The sequence below is a fragment of the Lepisma saccharinum genome, chromosome 16 (genome assembly GCF_977018435.1).
Source record: "Lepisma saccharinum chromosome 16, izLepSacc3.1, whole genome shotgun sequence".
In the NCBI taxonomy this organism is placed as follows: Eukaryota; Metazoa; Arthropoda; class Insecta; order Zygentoma; family Lepismatidae; genus Lepisma; species Lepisma saccharinum.
The window spans coordinates 6,670,649-6,690,481 of NC_139244.1; the positions used below are offsets into that span (position 1 = coordinate 6,670,649).

The following is a 19,833-nucleotide window of genomic DNA, read 5'->3' on the forward strand; positions in this document are numbered from 1 at the left end:
ACAAAGTTTTCGGACCATAGCAGGGAGCGAAATCGTTGACGTCCATGGTTTCAATACATTAAACTACCCCGTGCAGTTTTAGTGTTTACCATGAGAATAAGTACAGGTCACGTTGCCATACATCCCAGTTCATATACCGTGCCTGCAAATTCCTGTCAGTGTGGAGAACCTATACAATCAACCACACATTTGTTTTTACAATGCCCACTTCGACAACAACATCGCAATACTCTTTATAAACAGTTACAACGTGTGGATATCCCATTTCCGATGTCCCTTTCGACTCTACTCTACGAACCACGGTCTAACGTCATGTGGATATTGTGCAGCTTTGCAAGGAAACACAACATTGTAACATAAACAAACAGAGACTTGGAATGTAAGCAAACTTTCTCATCACAAACCAGACGAAGAGGAGTGGAAATCATTAATAGACGATACGACGACGAAGAAAAGTTTTATTCATGTATAAGTATAGGAGTTCTTGAGTGAAGTGTACTTCTACCAAATAGGACCCCTGGCAAGAAATCGCTCATAGGCGGTGTGTGCCAAACAAACAAGACGAGAGAGAGAAGGGAAATCGTTGAAGACTGATGGCGGGGAGAAGAATTTAATCTACACACACACACACACATGCATATATACATAATGGTATATATAGGCCTATTTATAATGTTATTAAATATAAACGTAAATTGCTAAATATTTAAAAATGCTTTATTATTAAATACATAAAAAGAAATTAATTGGTCACTTTTATATATATATGAAATATTTGTACATTTTAAGAATATACGCGCAATAAAGATAAAACATGGATGTAAGAAAAAAATAAATGTGAAATCTAATTTATTTATATTAATGGAAAGCAAAAACTAAACCAAAACTTATACATAATAAAAGCATTTCAATTTATAGAAATCTTTAATCAGTTAGTAGAGGAATTAGTTTTAATGGTGTAGATCTGTTAATGATCATTTGAAAGAGAGAGAAAGCATGCAACAATGACAAAAACACTACTTAGAGTGTTTGCGCTATATATTTGAAGTCAAAACCAATTGCTCACATTTTTGTTGTAACGAAAACTCTCACCACCCGGAAATTTTTGGTGGGAGGATATTTTCGGACAAGTTTATTGGTCCCCACTGTCCTCCCAGGATTTCGCACCCTATACCGTAGATATTCTGTTGATGTCATTGTGCAATGCCTGGTGGAATTTCTTGCTGTGGGGTTTATACCGATGGAAGGAAATTCTGCAAGGTGTTTCGTATTCAATTGTCAATTATATATTTTGCTATATGCTAAGATGTTTTAATAATGTGTCTTATTTACAGCAAATAATGTGTGTCCTACATTTTGGGATAGTATGCCCTCTTTTTTTCCGTGTAGTGATCTGCTAATTCTAAATGCACATTCACACATTTTTGGTTTTGATTTCAATTTGAAGTCAACTTTATGCACAGAAGGCTAATCGGGATTGGATCTACAGTTTAAAGCGGGATCCGAACCAAACCATTATGTGCCTCCACTGGGTATCGAACCCGACCCCTTGATTGCAAAGCGACGACGTTACCACTACGCCATCATAATTTTCAATCAAACAGTAAGTCTCGTCACAGTGTAATCCTTTATGTTCTAATGTTCAAATATGACTAAGTATCAGTCAAAAAATGACGATCACTTTGCGCAATAATGGTGTGTATTTAATATATCTTTTTAAATCATAAAATTTCGGTTAATAATGCGTTGCAATAGCTATGATCATATGATTAGTAGGACCCAGAATTTTATGATGTCATTTTGTTTCTACGATTAATTGAAGGGGTGGACATACGTGGCGACGTGGTTATAACAACGTGCTAAGACGTCAAGGGTCCTGGATTCGGCCTGACTATTCATCAATTTCATCACATCATCACTAATTCTCATCTTCGCGGTTAGCCAAAAGCGGCAGATATTCGAAGTAAAATAAAGCAAATAAGAAACATCCTCCTCATCGTCGCGATTAGCTGAGAATGACAGAAAAGCGACGCTAAATAACAAAAATGAAATCAACATTAAGTGAACTGATTTACCAACAATATGCTGTGGAATAAAGCACGAGTGGAGGGGCATTCTTTTAAAAAAATATTCATCGAAAATATATTTATTAATTGAATTTGTTTTTTTTCTCCTTGTACGGTAAAAGGATAGTTTACTGCACAAGAAAATAATGCTTTATATAAAATGCACAATAAGTGGAATACTTTGTAATTTCAGATTTTTAGGACAAAAACTCATGGATATTCTAAAGTACTATTTAGGTGAAAATAATCTGAGAGCTATAGTGATAAATTGTTCAAGTATTCCTAGATTTTTATTCAACATGATAGTTATGGAATTAGTCATCTTACACACGTGATAAATCGTGCCGAAGTTGTCGTAACAAATGTAACAGAATTTTATGACAATTGTAATTCTACGAATATGTGGGCCGGGCCTTATTTCCCAACTTCTACTAATCTTATCAAAGAGGAGAGGAACATTTCCGCTAATGATATGAAGTGCGTCTTAAACACAATCACCTTACGTGTCATATTATTACATAAACGAGGATACGAAATATCTCTGCGATTACAGTTGAATGAGGATGAAATACATCATAAAACATCCATGGAATTCACTACTTAAGGATGTGTCCGAAAGGTACAAAAAATAGATTTGAAGTATGGTCTTGAAGGAAGTGACGTCACCTAGTGGAATTCGAAACCGCCAAGTACACGAGCAATCGGGACCACAGGGCGGGACACACATCGTTGCAGACTTGATCACGTGACTTGTGAAATCGTTGTTCATTTGTTCGAAATCACGGAGGAAGAAAGCCAGCAAGTTGTTGGTTGAAGTTCTTCTAATGTATTTAATTATAAAAGAACATTTGAAAATGCTATGTAATTTCTATGCTGAAAAGCAAGTGTTTAAAATGCGGGAAAACAACGTGTTCTTAGTTTTATCTACTGATCGTATTTGACGCTGCAGTAGGGTGACCAAAATATTTTGACCCCAAAACGGGACATCCGAAGGAGGTCAATTTTCTCTCCCCCCCGAAAAATCGGTTAGGCCTAATAAAATTATTTATTCAGATAAATGATACATCACTAACAATAAATGCAATATGAGCTCCAGCTGTGAGAAATATTTAAATATCACAATCTCGGTGTGACTTACATTGCGTTTCTGTTTCCTTTGATGTTAGTCCAAGGCCGAAGGAATGCCTTATCGGAAGAACCAATTTTCTTGAGAACTGTTTTATTCTTCACCAACAGTTCACAAAACTCCCCCAGAACTTACCCCGCGTATCTGACGCACAACGCGAGATTTGTCTCTTTAGTAGACATCTGATTTTAGGTTTTTAACCTATTTTTTTCTTTACAGGTATGTAAGAAATAGTAAGTTATGTCAGCGTTTCGTTAAAAAATGCAACAACTGATGAAGTTTTATAGAGCCTAAAAAACTATTTTGCTTGTTAGAACCTATTTTAGGTTTATGCGCCTAAATCAAGCCTTTTTTAGGTTTATATATACAGCGTGTCCATAAATATACTGTCATACTTTAAAGTGGTATTACGTCGCTTTGGATAATCGTATTTAAATGAAATTGGTGACATTTGAAAGAAAAACTCAAATATTTTATTTTACAACTCATAGACATTGAATGTGGCCCCCACGAGTGGCCCTGCAGACATCAAGGCGATATTCCCATTCATGCCACACACGCTCCAACATATCCACAGGGATGGACTGGATTGCAGAAGTGATGCGAATTTGCAGTTCTTGCAGGTTTTGAAGCAATGGGGGTACATAGACACAATCTTTTATGTAACCCCATAAAAAAAAATCACAGACCGACAAGTCAGGTGACCTCGGCGGCCAATTGTAGAAGACATTATCATCATTTCCGGCACGTCCAATCCACCTTCCTGGAAGCCGCTCATTCAGATGTTTCCGAACATGTAAATGCCAGTGAGGAGGTGCTCCATCTTGTTGAAAAATAAATTCATTGCCTTCATTTTCTTCCAATTGTGGAAATAACCATTCAGTGAGCATGTCAAGATAAGCTGTACCTTTCACAGTGGCCTCTCGAAAGAAAAATGGGCCATATACTTGACGTTTCGATACGGCACAAAAGACATTCACTTTAGGGGAGTCTCTTTCAACTTCCAAAATTGCATGTGGATTCTCACTCCCCCAAATCCTTACATTATGTCTGTTCACTTTTCCACCAACGTGGAATGTTGCCTCATCACTGAAAATTATTTTTCCTGACAGATTTACGTTATCCTCCATTAGTAACATAAAATGTTCAGAGAAATCTAACCGTTTTACAGGGTCATCAGGTTTCAACTTGTGCACTAATTGCAGTTTGTAGGGGTGAAACTTCAAACGCGTACGCAGGATCTTAGATACGGTGGATTTAGGGATGTTCAACTGCCGACTAGCTCTACGAGACTTCTTAGGACTACGAACAAATGCCTCCCGCACTTGTTCCACAATTCCCGCATTGACAGATGGTCTCCCTGAATGGCCTATCCTTTGATGACGATCCACAAAATCCCGGTACCACTTCAAAATTGACGTGTGTGAAGGAGCCTGATTTTGAAACCTTCGCCTATAAGCACGCTGAACCTTCACCAAACTCTGCGTGGAATGATATTCTAAAACACACCAACTACGTTCTTGTGGGGTCGCCATAACCACTTCAATCCGCACGCTGAACCTTCACCAAACTCTGCGTGGAATGATAAAACACACCAACACGTTCACCAAACTCTGCGTGCAATGATATTCTAAAACACACCAACTACGTTCTTAAATCTTCTGTAATAACAACACAATTTTAAAGGAAAACATTCACATGTAACCTGCCTGCCTGCTAAATATCCAACAATGAACCCGCATCGTCCATTGTTGTCAGGAGTGAATTTATTTCAGTTTCTATGTTTGATCTAGTTCATTGTTGTCCATTGCGCTGATATTGGTGTCCATTGTTGACATGCACAAAAATATTTGAGTTTTTTCTTTCAAATGTCACCAATTTCATTTAAATACGATTATCCAAAGCGACGTAATACCACTTTAAAGTATGACAGTATATTTATGGAGATGGTGTATTTTTAAAGGTTTCACAGGATTTTTATGTCACACAGAGGCATTTGTTTTGTTTTATCACAAAAAAAAAATTAATGACCGAACGTGTTTGAAACGTACTTTCTGTCGATTTCCCTTCCTCCAAGTTCATGATGATTTTTCAATGCTAGGGCCTCCCCGATGGCGTAATGATAACGTCTTCACCTTGTAAACACGGGGTCCCGGGTTCTATACCCGGTGCAGGCACATTGTGGTTCAGATCCCACTTTAAACTGTAGGTCCAATCCCTATTAGCTTTTCTCTGCATGAAGTGGACTTAAAACAACAATTCAAATCAAATTTTTCAAAGCTCTAAACAAAGCAACATGTCTGGTGCCACTGTTATCTGAACAATACAAAGTGGTCTGATCTGTGTGGTCTTGCTCACTTTCGCGTCACTTTGGTGCTTTGTGGCATTCACGCCTTGCAAACTAACATTTCAGCATTGAAGTTTGCACCAGTGACTATGTTTTTGTCGAAATATTATTTTCAGCATACAAGATGATCCTCACGGACAAAATTGCGGAGTTTGACTGTGAATAAGATGAAAATCGATTGTTGTCTAACCAGGGGTGCCCACAGGGGTGGTTCAATTCTTTTGTGGGGGGGGGACAAAATTGTATACCAATTCTATATATATTCACACAAAAATGGGGGGGATCGTTTCGTTTGATTTACTTGTTATTGATTTTTAGTTTTGGTTATTATGTATAGTTTTTCTGCCTACCTGTGGGTGATCGCGACGATATGGTTGAAATGAAACACCACCTCTTATGCCTTTAGAATCGTTTTGGATGGAGTGGGGGGAGGGGGGATGTGCTATTCGCACAAGGTTAGTCGAACAGACAAACTGTGAAGAATAAGGTTCAGTACACTAGCAATGACAGACAGTGAGCCTGAGCAGTTTTGTACGTTTTATGTTAGCAAACAGGAAAGTGAGCCTACAGTATCTAAAGTAAACATATATTTCTTAAATATGTCTATTATACAGTGGTGCAACCACAAGGTGCAGAGGTACAGTGGGATCCATGAGTGTTACCGTGCAAATTGTCCATGACTTATTTTAATTAATTTCTCTCTTACATCCTATGTATTTTTAAGCGATAGATTTTTATTTATGTTGGTGCAGAAGTTCTCAACAACTTGTTTCGAGTTTTCTTTTAATTCTTGAAGCTCTTATTGGGTCAAATAAAGTGCAAGAACATGGTGATGGACAATTTGCACGATAATACTCATGGATCCCACTGTACATTGCCTCTCCCCCAACCTTCAACGGAAGTCAATTCTAGGGGGCAAACATTGACGGTCAAGGGCACCTGCAGGGGGGAGCACAGAGGAGCAATTACCCCTTCGATTTCAAGTTTTATGCAAATAAAAATACATTTGTAAAAGTTACTTGCTCGCTACGCTCGTAATATGTGCATTCCTCATTTTCGTCAAGTTCAGAGCTGTAGCTAAGAGGGGTGGGAGTAGGCCATGGGCGCCGGATGATCTAAATGAAAAAAAGTTGTAAAAGAGATAATGCCATGGCGTCCAGTGAAAATATTTCCGCTCTGTTAAATCAATAATGTTTTCAATTGCAAAAATTGGATCTAAAAATTTTCTTGCTCGCTTCGCTCGCAGTATGGTTGTTTTCTGTAATGTATATTTAAATAATATGTGTTGTATATTTGTATTGAATAAGCTTTGAATATGTACACAATTTAGTGTTAACATGTTGCATATGTATTTTCTTATTTTGTGTTGCTCCATGTTGCATATGTGTAAAACATACGTTGTACATCAAAGTTACACATGTAACTTCGAAATGCATTTATCATTCACTTTATGCCTTTCAAAAATACAGTTTGTGTGCTTGTTGTCCATTATTAGCTAATGTGAAATTGACGATGTTGAAAACATATTTCAATCGTTTGTTCGAAACAAATGTTTTAGCACAGAATTCTACACCTTTTAGTAATTTATGAGGATAATAACGTCCTTGACGTAGTAGTAATAAAGTCAATATTGATGTTGTTATTATTACTATTATTGGTACGTTTATCCTGGTACTTCCCCCCACCCACCGACAAAAATTCGTGGTTACACCTCTGGTATTGTTCCGCAAATTTTCTCTGACGAAAATAATTTGAGTAATTAATTTCGGCATAAACGAGGGGTAGTATGTTCTACCTTTTGGGGGGGGGAGTGCGTCATGAGCTTGGGCGGATGGGCATCCCTGTGTCTAACTATACGGCGAAGAGTGGATTTTAATAGCAAATTTCCAATGGTAAGTTCTGCCATCGCCGTAGGGTTAGGCAACACACATAACGTTATGGAAGATAGTGCGTATTTCAGGACATAGGTGTCCCATTTTCATTGCCGGTGACTATACCTAATCAGCATTTTTCAGGAATTTTGAACTATTTTAAGCTTCTTTGAACCTACTTCAGGATTTTTCGAGCCTAACTTAAGATTTTTAGAGTTTTTCGAGCCTATTTTAGGATTTTTAGAGCCTATATTTTAGGAACCTAAATGCACACGTTTTAGAACCTAAAGATCTGAGATCTACTCTTTAGTTCGTTTCAATACGCAGGAATATAAATTCTTGTTGCAGGTTCATATTGAAATTACATGTACGCTGAGAGCCATGCTTATTCACTGCTCAGCGGTAGCGTCGTCGCCTTGTAATCAAGGGGTCCCGGGTTCGATACCCGATAGAGGCACATGATGGTTCGGATCCCATCCCACTTTAAACCGTAGGTCCAGTTCCGATTAGCCTTACCGTGCATAAAGTGGACTTAAAATACCAAATCAAACAATTATTCACTGCTCTACAAATAACGGAATACACACAGAACAATATAATCCACGACGACTTCAACAGTACACTACTGTCTGCTCGAGCCTTCTCGACTACAATGATTGATTGATTTTATTTATATTAGATCGTTTTTTGTGCCACTTTTGGCTAATTTGCGAAGGGGGCCGGCTCGACTACAATGAAATGTCTCAAATTTAGACTTGGTTTTTAACCTAGGCTATAAAACGGGACAAATAGTGGGTTTTTAATAATATCGACGGGGCGACCGGGACAAGCCCCTGGAACGGGATGTACGGCCACCCTGCGATGCAGTCGAAGTGCATTTTCAAAGACTTTCACTTCCAGTCCACGACTTCAAGACCGAACTGCGAGACTGCTTCAAGTACGGTGTTGCATCTTTTGGACATGGACTTTGAATGAGATAGTACAGTTCCTGTAAATTTATTTATTTCAGAGTATGGATAATTATTATAATCGCATATTAAACATGATTATATTCTGAGCAATAACACATAAATTTATGCATTTGTATGTGATACAAAACTCAATTGGCTTCATGTTAGTGCAAACAGTAGCTTAAGCAGTATTTCAAGGAGGGGGGGGGGGGGTATTTCTAAAACTGTTTATCCAAATTCACATTTCCAGTGTTTTATTATAGACTTATTGCTATGAGTATTACTACTAATACCACAACCACCACTACTACTATTAAGTAGTCGAGATCTACATAAATATATTTGTGAAAACAATAGAACGAAATTACTTTCTAGTCATTCGATATTAACGAATTCTAGAAGCATCTCAACTTTTTTATGAAATGATTCTCTAGTCAACTGTCATTTGTATAAGAGAGGAAATGCATTTTTAGTGTGAAGAAAATACAAGAGAACAAGAAAATAAATTGAAATATTCTATGTGTGGAACTCACCCAGGATGATGATAAAGGCACGATGTAGAATTCACACTCTCTCTATGCATGTTGCTCAGTTCCACAGGGTCTATTTTTGCGCGCAAACGTTTTGAGTTTAAATTGATGTTTTAAGTCCACTTTATGCACAGATAGGTTAATCAGGACTGGACCTACAGTTTAAAATGGGAACTACTGTGCAATATGCCTCTACCAGATATCGAGCCTGGAACCCCTTGATTACAAGGGGGACGACGATACCTCTAGGCCATCCAGGAAGCTCTCGTTCAAGCAACATGTTGATCGCTTCTAGGTGATTCACAAAGCACTTCAACATTATTTAGTGATGTGGATGTAGATTCAGCATCACTTCAGAGTTCACAAGGGGATGCAAAATCACTACTGGGAAGAACGTTCGCAATAACATTGCCACACTGCGACGAAGCACTTTCCAATGGCGTGGAATTTTCACAAATCTCGCTGGAGTCACCACGTAAGTTTTTGCAAAAAAAAAAAAAAAAAAATTGGAAAATTGAACTGTAGTCGCTTAGATTGTTTAGATACATCGACGGACCCAAATGACACTACAAAGATTCATATTAAAATCAGAAACACACCAATACCACTCTCAAAATCTACTATGGTCTATGCACATGCATGATAATTCACATATGGATTGTCTCACTGTTCTTACCAACAAAAAAATTCATAATAGTTAAGTTTATTGTTCGAATTCAGAAATTCAAACGTGCCCTGGTAAACAATGGGTGGTGAACTGGTAACTGTGTATTCTTGTCAGCCTAGCCTTTGCCTTCATTAGCTGCTTACAATGAACCAAGAACTGTCTTTACAGCCCATTGTTCACAGAAAAAAAACAACTTTATTTTGAAGGCCATTCTCTCTCAAAGATGCATGTTCGGAATGCTGTGCTTTACTTCGTGCTGCATAAGAATATAATTTAAATATTTATTATTATTGTTTTTGTCACAAATTTTTGACTTTGATAAATTGTCGATTTTTAAAAAATATCCACAGCATTTGCCATATTATTTCAAAAGCTAAAGGAGGACCCGGTACCCCATGCCCCTCCCTTTGCATATACCACTGAGTGTAAAAAAATGTTAGTGTCCAACCAGCTCAAAGTTCGACATTCAAGAATTTGCGAACTAGCTGATTAATGTTTATTATATTGATGTCGAACTTGGAACTACTAATATTACTCATTTAAAATGCAAAAATTATGATTGTGATTTGTATGTTTGTTTGTGCATATGTTGTGGTAAAGTGTGCACTTCAAATTGATACTTCACAAATATATTGTGCATAATTTTATACCTTTGTACTCACGATTGATGTTACAGTCCCTCTTTGTATAACATTTCTGTCAAAAATATCTAGATCTTTAATGATTACTGCGGTGTATGTATAATAAATGATACATGTGAATAAGGTAGTTTTTATAAGTTGTAGCAACTAAGATGCATCTGGAAATGTACATGGAAAATCTGTAGAAAAGGCCTAGAATGGAAGTTACTATTTATTGAATAACGATTCATACTCTTGCAGTCAGACATTGCAATAATATGCGATTTCATGCTAGCGTTTTCATTTATGTTCCGTATAGAATAGGAGAGAGAAAGATATTAGTATCTCAGCCTGTTCTAAATGTGTCATAAGTGCAAATGGAAAAAAGATAGGTGTTAGTGAATTTAAAGTTGTTACCCAACGATCATCAATTACATGGACGAAGTTATTAAACTGTTCCCTGAAGATTTAATTACTACTCTCAAATTTGTAATTTGGCGTATGTTTATGAATAGTTAGAAGTAAATCGCCATTCTTGGGCACTAAATGAAACAAAATTCCTACAACCCACGCCAAATCCTGAAGAACATTTTTGCATCGTGTACTGTCTCTTGATTTTTATCATTACCTTGCTTGTCTACCGAAAAGAAATATAAATTATGGGGATTTTATAGGGAATAATTGCAATAAAAGCAGTATTCTCTTATTCTCTTGACTGTTCGGAAGGCCTATGTGGCATCTTGTTTCTCGCTGTGGTTTTGCTCAATTAAACTAAGTTAAATAAATACAGAGAAACTAGTACTCACTTTTATCCGCAAAGCTGCTTTTTTCTTTTTCGATTAATTTCAGTGGCCACTGCCACCATCCTCGTTGGAACTTGCTGTACTGTTGCTTGGCGTGCGTCTTTTATTTGTAGTTCTCTCACTGCCGCTAGGTGTGCTGTTGTTAACTGTGCGTCTCTGTCTGTGTCGTCTGCTATTTCCGAGTGATAACTGTTGTAGTAGGGGAATCCAAGTGGGGTGCGCTTGACCGCTATCGATGTTTAGCTCGTGTGCGAAGTACGTTTCCTTGATTTTGGTGTCTATGAGCGTGTGGGTAGTATTTTTGACTTGAACCTTTTGAATTTTATGGCTATTGTATTTGATACACGAGCTAAACATCGATAGTGGGCAAGCGCACCACACTTGGATTCCCCTACTACAACAGTTATCACCCGGAAATAGCAGACAACACAGACCCAGACACAGTTAACAACAGCGCACCTACCAGCAGCCAGAGAACTAGAGCATTCCCTGACATTCGCTACAAGACTCGGCGGCAAGCAGCCCGGCATCAGCGATTGTCTTTCCCGGTGAACGGGTCCGCGACACTCGCACGCTTACGGTTCTGTTTATCGCTCTCCCTGCCTTCGCTCTGTTTCCCTTTCTGTTGATGTTGCAGACTGATGCCAGTATAATCCTCCCTCGGAAGTTGTGTTGTGTCGTGTCCGTGTGTTGAAGATTGTGGCTTAATATGGCACCACAAAAGTTTACATTACAACAAAGGATTTATCATGTCGAGTGTTACTTCGGAAATAGGAATTGTGGAGAAATGCAACGACGTTTTGCAACGAAATTTCCTGTGGAAAGAAAAATGAGGAATTCTAAAAAATAAAGTATACAAAGATAATCCGCACACCATCCGTGAGTTAAAAGAGAGTATTGTACGAGAAATCTGGAGAATTACAATAGACGAACTTGCAAATGTAAATGCCAATTTCCTTCAGAGATGCCAGGAATGTGTTGCAGAGGGACATCATTTTGAACATCTTCTGTAGTACACAATATGAAAACTGTAAATTTAATAGCAGACTCTAGTGACTGTCGTGGACCCGTTCACTGGGAAAGACAAGCGCTGATGCTGGGCCGCTTGCCGCCAAGTCTCGTAGCAAATGTTAGGGAATGTTCTGTACAAACAAAAGACGCACACCAAGCAACAGTACAGCAAGTTCGAACGAGGATGGTGGCAGCGGTCACTGAAATTAATTGAAAAAGAAAAAGCAGCTTCGCAGATAAAAGTGAGTACTAGTTTCTCTGCATTTATATACTACCGCATCTCTCTTTTCCCAATTATGAATAAACTAAGTTGTTCTCATTAATACTCTCAATAAAAAAGAAAAGGTAAAGTGTTCCCCTGTGCATAGCACCACGCCATGAAGGCGTATAGGGGGTGTGGGGGTAATGCCCCACACTTTCTTGATCTGGTCGTGAGTGGGGGTGATGTGATCAGCATCACGCCCCTGACCGCCTTTACCCCCCAGGGTTTCCCCCAGGTACCCATGTTATTCGACGCTGGGTGGGTGCTGGAGCCGCTTCCATCGTTAGAAAAGTTCCCGGATTTGAACCGGCCGGGGATCGAACACGGGACCTTTAGCATGGTAGTCAGACGCGTTACCGCCTGAGCCCCCGCGGCCAATACTCTCAATGACTTTCATTTTCCTCTTGATCGTAAATTCCTTCTATTTTCCAGGTTTTAAATTTCTGAAAGCTTAACTTTGAGCAAAACAAAATGACTGAACCAAATTGTGCATGGTGCTGATCACATCCCCTCCAAAATGGTCGAGATTGAGAATGTGCGAGGCCCTACCTCCACTGCCCATAAAATGTGCCTATATCGCACAGTGCTATATGCACAGAGAACTTTAACTTACTATTAATAACAGATTTTGAAAAAGCCCTTCGATTCCCCTCAGAGTATTATGGGATAGATCTTTATAAAATGGGCTATAACATCTCAACCACTGCTTTTTATCTTACATATTTCACTTTTGCATGCAATAATAAAAACAAAAAAAAACACCATAACAGTGTGCAACGATTTGGGCTCCAGGGCAAAATGACCAATATTCAAAATTTCTTGAAAGTTACAACTGTTGAAAATGTGTATTCTTTCTTCTTCCAAAATTGGGAGACAGGCATTACATATCTTCAAAGAGTGGTCTTTTGTCCTGCTTACCTCCAAATTTGGTCCATCCAGCATCCATAGATATATCTCTACAAGAGGTTATCCACATGCATGATGCCTCTTGAGGAAGAATGAGTGACAAACAACTGTAATGGGTAGTGGGGAAACACAATGACATGACATGACCAGGGTTTGTACCTGGGACTGGCACATGACACTGACCACTCTGTCAATCATTATTACTAGGGAAGGGATTTTAAGCTGCAGCACCTTTCCAAAAATATAGCGGTTTTCATACCAATAATTTGAGATATGTATTTTAGGACATGAAGTCAAGTAAAATTAACACACTTTGTTGCACCTTTTTATGAAATTAGCACATTTATCCCCTTTTTACCACTCTTTGATGCTTCAACACATTTTTCCTTCAATGTTTTGTTAAAAAAATTGGACAGAAAAATAAATGATTTTCACTCTTCTTGAGCAGCTACATAAAATCCTAGTTTCATTTTGTAGAGCAAACTAGAGCTTTAAAATGGTATAATATAATCATTGGGTAAAACTGTCATATGCGGGAAATTGCTCTAACTCATTTATTCTCTACTTTTTTACATTTGTACTTACCTATTCTGCATTGCGAAAAATTGTTTAACAAGGGTTTTAGATTTTTTCAACGAAATTAGTATCTATTGTAGACATATCGAGTAATTATTGTTTGTTCTTTTCTCGCTTCCTGAACACGCAAAATGGCGGGCAAATCTTGACTAGCGTTGTGTTTCAACCTTCTTAACAGAAAACTTCCCACATAGCCCCGAAAACCATTCCCTCATAGCCCCAAAAACGATTCTGGATCGTATAACCATCCACGAATAGACCCAAAAACCATTCATGATAGCCCCACGCACCATCATGGTAAGGTTAGGTTAGGTTGCTTTAGGTTGGGCAATATAGTGAAAAACCATGTTTGGAAACACTTACCGGGGATTACGTCATCAGATGCTCGCAACATCCGGTTCAAGTACATGGATGGAAATGCAAGCAACAGCTTTCGTGCATTGGACGGACATTATTATAGAAAAATACATGATTTAGCGGCAAAATAGTTTAAAAAATGCGAGAAAACACTTGTACAAACTTCCGAAATTACACAGAAACTCAATTGCGCAAGTACTTTCTCCTGTAAATTTGAAGAAATCCATTTCCCGCATATGACATTTTTACCAGCCCCAATAGTTCCAAAGATAATGTAGCAAGATAATATCAGTCACCGAGCACAAAGTGTCAGCAACTTACATTCGAAAACAGAAATGTTGAGCGTAATACAGTGTAACAAGTTGATTGAAACCCAGTAAATGCCACATTTACTTCCTAAAAAAAAGACAGGGAGAATAAACTAAATAGAGAAGATGCAAATGTAGATGACATATGGATAGGGATGTTCCAAGAAATGGGAAAAACGAGAATTCAAGAAAACAGGTTTCCAACTCACCCCAAGCGTAATCCGCGAGGCCCAAATAGCATGCGACTTCGAACTTGACTTGACGTAATGGTGAGGGGAAATTGGAGGCGAAGGTTAGTGAGGAGGGAAACCGCACGCACACAACCTGCTGCGACGGTTTTAATCAAACGAGGGAATATGGGGTTAGTAAAGGTTTTAGAAAAATTTTCCAATTTCTGCCTTCACCTTAACTCTACAGTTTCCTTTTTTCCTGACGTTTGAGATGATTTGACATGGCTATGACATATTTCTGGTAGCCGAGATAAAGAACCTGAAGAAGGGAACAGTTGTTCCCGAAACGTCGTTTGAAATAATAGATACTCGCTACACGTAAGTACAAAAGTTTTGTATTTTTGATTAATTTATTGAGAATACGAAATAATTCCTAAATACTGGTTACTTTATGTAAATATTACTAATTACGTATTTACGCGTGTATAGTGCATCTGTGTATATACTGCGCACTCTGGTTTTGGATGGTAAAAGTGACAAAAAATTATATCTCGTATATAATGCACAGTACAATCCAGTTTCAAGAAAGGATTCCTTAGTTGTAGGTTGTAGATCTGTTGCTATGCTGATCAAGAGGTGAATGACGTCATACCTATTCAATTGCTCATTCCTTTTTCAAAATATATAATTTCTCTTTCCGTCACTAATGTAACATTTATACGAGGCACATTCAGGACCTTCCAAATAGCAGTTAGCAGCACAAGATTTCTTCCATTAAGGAATTTACACACTCCATGTATGTCATATTATTTGGCCAGTAATACAGTTTAATTTTTATTATCTTTTTTCTTATGTTTTCTTTCATCCAAAGTACCATAAAAATCAGAACGTTTCTTCATTTTGTGATGAACTTATTTCAACCGCATTTCACATTAGTGTCGTTATCTTGTATGGAATACTGTTTCCATATTCAGAAACTGTAGGATTCAAGCTTTACAACGATATATAACATGATAGGGTTCCGTAAACATGAAAAATCAATGCAAGTGTCCCAAAATCATGGAATGACCCTGTACGGTTTCATGTTGGCTGTCTGAATTATTCCGTGCATAATACGCACCACAGTTTTTGGGGGCAAAAATTTTGGAAAAAAGTGTGCATTATACATGAGTAAATACGGTATGTTATTTGTTATAGTGTTGAATAAAGAATGTTAATGTAACTGGTTTAGCCCGGAATAAAGGCATTTTAACAGCACCTTTTTTGCACCTTTTTGCAAACATTTTCAGAACCTGGTTTTCCCTTTCCCGAACATAAATGCACTTTAAAATCCATTCCCTGGTTATTAGTCATTAATTACATACATACAAATTCACACATCTAAGAAATAATTGCAATGTTCATCACCGGATATTGTTTATTAACCCTTCGAGTATATTTCCAAATGACGTAACAAGTAGAAAACATTTTGTCATGTACAAATCTTATAAAACACGATTACCAACAGTGTTTAAATCTCTTTTTAACATTACACATATAAATTTATATAATAATCTTGTATTTCTATATGCACAGTATCATTAATAAAGTCACATATCAATATAATTAGTATTATTGGTTCTTAGGTTATTTAAAAACATGCAAATGTCAGATATAGTTATGTTGGGTGAAGTTTGTTTAATGCTCCTTATGTAGCTTCCTTAAAAGTGATCCTGGTGCTTTACAACCTGGCCGAAAAAAGTACCACAGATCAACACACATTACTTACTCATAATTCAAGTAAATGCCGCCAGATGGTATTCATGTAGGCCAAACTGTGGCATTTTGAGGTTTCATTAATATTTTTTCAGACAATTCCTTTCGACTTAAAAATACATGTTTGTATTAATTACATATGATCACCTTAAAGTTATTATATGTACCCTATTTGCCGGTGTATAAGACACTTTTTCCCTTTAAAAATAGATCTGAAAAACAGGGTGTGTCTTATACGTCAATAGTCAGTTTGTGATTACCTTCATTTCTGGAAACTTTCTCTGTTCTGAATCAGAGGATTTCCTTCTTGCGGCGTGTGACGACGAAACTTAGCAGTTAGACTAGTTAGATTAAGTGTTATTTGTTGAAAGCAGAGCCACCTATTACATTATATTTGATATATTGTAAATTAATTATAAAATCAGTGATAAAGCTTTTTCCTCAAAATAGTGTATGAAAAATGGGGTGCATCTTAGATGCAGGCAAATACTGTAATTTACAAGAAGAAATTAAGTGACAATTCCATAAAACAAGTTAAAGAAACAATACTCTACCAGTCCTATTCTGATAAATACTTTAGTTTGCCCAATATAAGAATTTATTATTACATAAGGAGCATTAAATGCATTTCGATGTTAATGAGCAATTCACAAAAAAATACTGCTACCTGGTCCTAAGTTTATATTTTGATATATTCAGAAACATAATTGATACATATTTACCTTATCTATTCTGCATTAACACACACTTGTCGTTTTAACTACAGTCCCTTTGGGCAACCAATTACTACAATAATAGTGCGATTACTGTATATTTAAGTCAATATTGTTACTTCATTGTAACTGATTTTATGAGTATTTGTAAAACTGGCTCACGTATTTCCCACAATGCAATAATGATAATAAGCATTAGTATGGAAAGTTGTAAAATTCCGTGATGTTTTGACTGTTTTCAAGCAGAAAATAATGCCTCCTATAAAGTTATTTTTTTTAACGTACGAGAAATGCTACACAGAAATTTGTTACAGGCTTCCGGCACTTGCAACAGATAAGTGGAAGTACATTAGTAGCCGATTCATTTGCTATAAAGTCCCTCAACCAATTTCAATAATTACTACAGTGGAACTTCGATTTTACATTTTCCAAAAGACCAAGCTTAAAAATCTTAATATCCATGCAAAAGATTTACCTTATGCTTTATTGGGTCTGTGAGGATGAATGTATAATGCAGGAAAATAAAATCTGGTAACGTTAAACCGGGGTTCCACTGTATATCTACACAGATAAAATAAGGCCACTTTTAAGTAACATGTCATGTACAGAAGTGAACAAATACACAGTTCTCTTCGACCTGAGCGTAAATGATCTCCATTTTATTGTGGCGAAAGTACCTGCACCAACTTCATTCAAATTCACAATGTAATATCACAGTCAAGAGATAACGATACACATACTGGCATGTACGCTACGTACATATAAATCTTAATAGTAATGGGCAAAATAGGAATGACAACTGTAATATGTTTGAGAGTCTGCCAAGATTACATTTGTAGAAATCCAGAAGAAATTCAAAAAAGAAAGTGAGATGACTTGAAAAGACCACAAGACTGAATTCTTGAAAGTACATGGGACGTGATAAGCTTATTAAATCCTTTCTAAGTAAGTTGATCAATGCATTTCTTATTGATTGGACTTGTGGAAGGTATTATAGAGCCAAAAGCCATAATGGACGGTTCACAACTAGTACTTTTCTCCACTCTGACCAAAGAAAAATGACTAAACGATGATAGGTTTCATTTTCAACATGTTTCATATATTTTTAAGGCTCGGTTAGATCTTTTGGCTGATGCAAGGACAGTTGTTTTTGAATTGTCATCTCCTTTTGAAAAATCGCTACGATAATCCAAAATCCGAAAGAAAAACAAAAAAAAAACATATGCTTAGATTTTGTTCTAAAACATCCACTTCAATCTTCATGTAGTTTGCTTTCCATGTTGCCTACATATTCTGAATAGTCTTGTGGCTATGTAAGTCCATTAAACTATCGATAATATCTAGACGACAGTGAAAGCAAACCATGTGAAGATTCACATGAATATTCTAGAGGGAATTCTAAGCAGTTGTGATTTTTCACGTTTTGGAATATCATAGCGGTTTTTTGACAGGAAAATTTGGCATCGGACAAAGGCTTAGCAGAACCTTAATTCTATTTCATTACATATGAACTGCACCTTCATAATAAAAATAAGTAACATTTTCACATCTCCTCTCCAAAGACTGTCAACTAACAAGATACAAACAAGGAAGATGTTCCAAGGTGAAATCTTCCATCTCTACATCAATAAGTGGCAGTAATACTAACATTATATTTTTTTTCCCACTGAAAATTACACATGATTATTCAGTAATGAAAAATTACAGACATTGAAATGAATACAGTCATCGGTAAGTGCAGTATCAAAAAATACATTGTACAAAATAAAAGTTATTTTAATATTTCCATTGTATTTAAGTGATTTTAGTTTCAATCACTGTTTGAGCGAGACAAAACAAGGCATGGTGGAGCTCTTTCTTTCGCAAAACGAAAATCATTTCTATATTGCCCATATCATCTGAAATCACTGTCTCCTCCAAGGATACAAAAAAAAAACCATCACTACACACCACATCGGGGGAACTGAAGAAAGAAAACTATCTTACATTAACATAGTGTGTGATGCAGCTCATCGCTGAGACAGCAGCTTCCATCTGAGGAAGAGGAAGGCCAGCAGACGCAAGACGAGGAAGATTACGAGCAAGGCAACGATGTCGACCGTGAAGTCTGCATTGGTCATGTCGAGTTCTTCCAGAGTGGTTTCGGGATTCTTGAAATGGCAGTAGATCTGGTAGCACTTGAGATTCTCCCGTCCGTAGCTGTAGGTTGCCAGGGCCGTACCTTCAAAGCCGTATCGGATGTAACTGAGGTACGTGATCCACCGAAGGTATATCGGTATCGCATCGAAGCTCACGAAGAAGCCGGAGAACAGGAGGAAGGGGACGGACATTACAGGAGCAAGGAATACTCCGTTCTGGAAAAACATTTTAATTGCAAGAGATCAAATATATCTACATTTTACCAACATTTTCATCAACATGCAAAATAATAATAATAATAATATCAACAACCAATGGCATAACAGCCCATGAGGACCAGTGCCTACCTACTGACTGTCGCCTTCACTTCAACCACAAGTGGGCGATCATACAACCAGTTACGAGGTGGCGTGGTCAGCATGACGAACCCCGAGTAATGTTGTAGGTTTCGATGACCGGGTTATGCTACTCATTCGTAGCTCCCCACTTTCCTCAGGATGATGGGTGGTCGGTCACATGTCCCATACACTGGCTGAAATCTCAAGGAGAAAAGTTGTTACACCCCGCCCCAACCAGGAGACTCGAACCTGTGCACATCCTGCAACCAGATCCCAAAGCTTGCACCTTAGACTGCATGGTCATGGTGAGGGACATAC

General features: G+C 37.5%; 1 protein-coding gene across 1 annotated transcript in view; it reads right to left on the reverse strand.

Moving 5' to 3' along the window:
- Positions 1 to 15,969: 15,969 nt before the first annotated feature.
- The window catches only part of LOC146000227 (ATP-binding cassette sub-family G member 4), a 101,202-nt gene continuing 97,338 nt past the window's right edge, over positions 15,970 to 19,833 (reverse strand). The window contains exon 11 of the mRNA XM_083137632.1: positions 15,970 to 19,392. Coding sequence (XP_082993758.1) covers positions 19,048 to 19,392 — 345 coding nt within the window. The 3' untranslated portion in view covers positions 15,970 to 19,047. The remainder of the gene's footprint in view (positions 19,393 to 19,833) is intronic.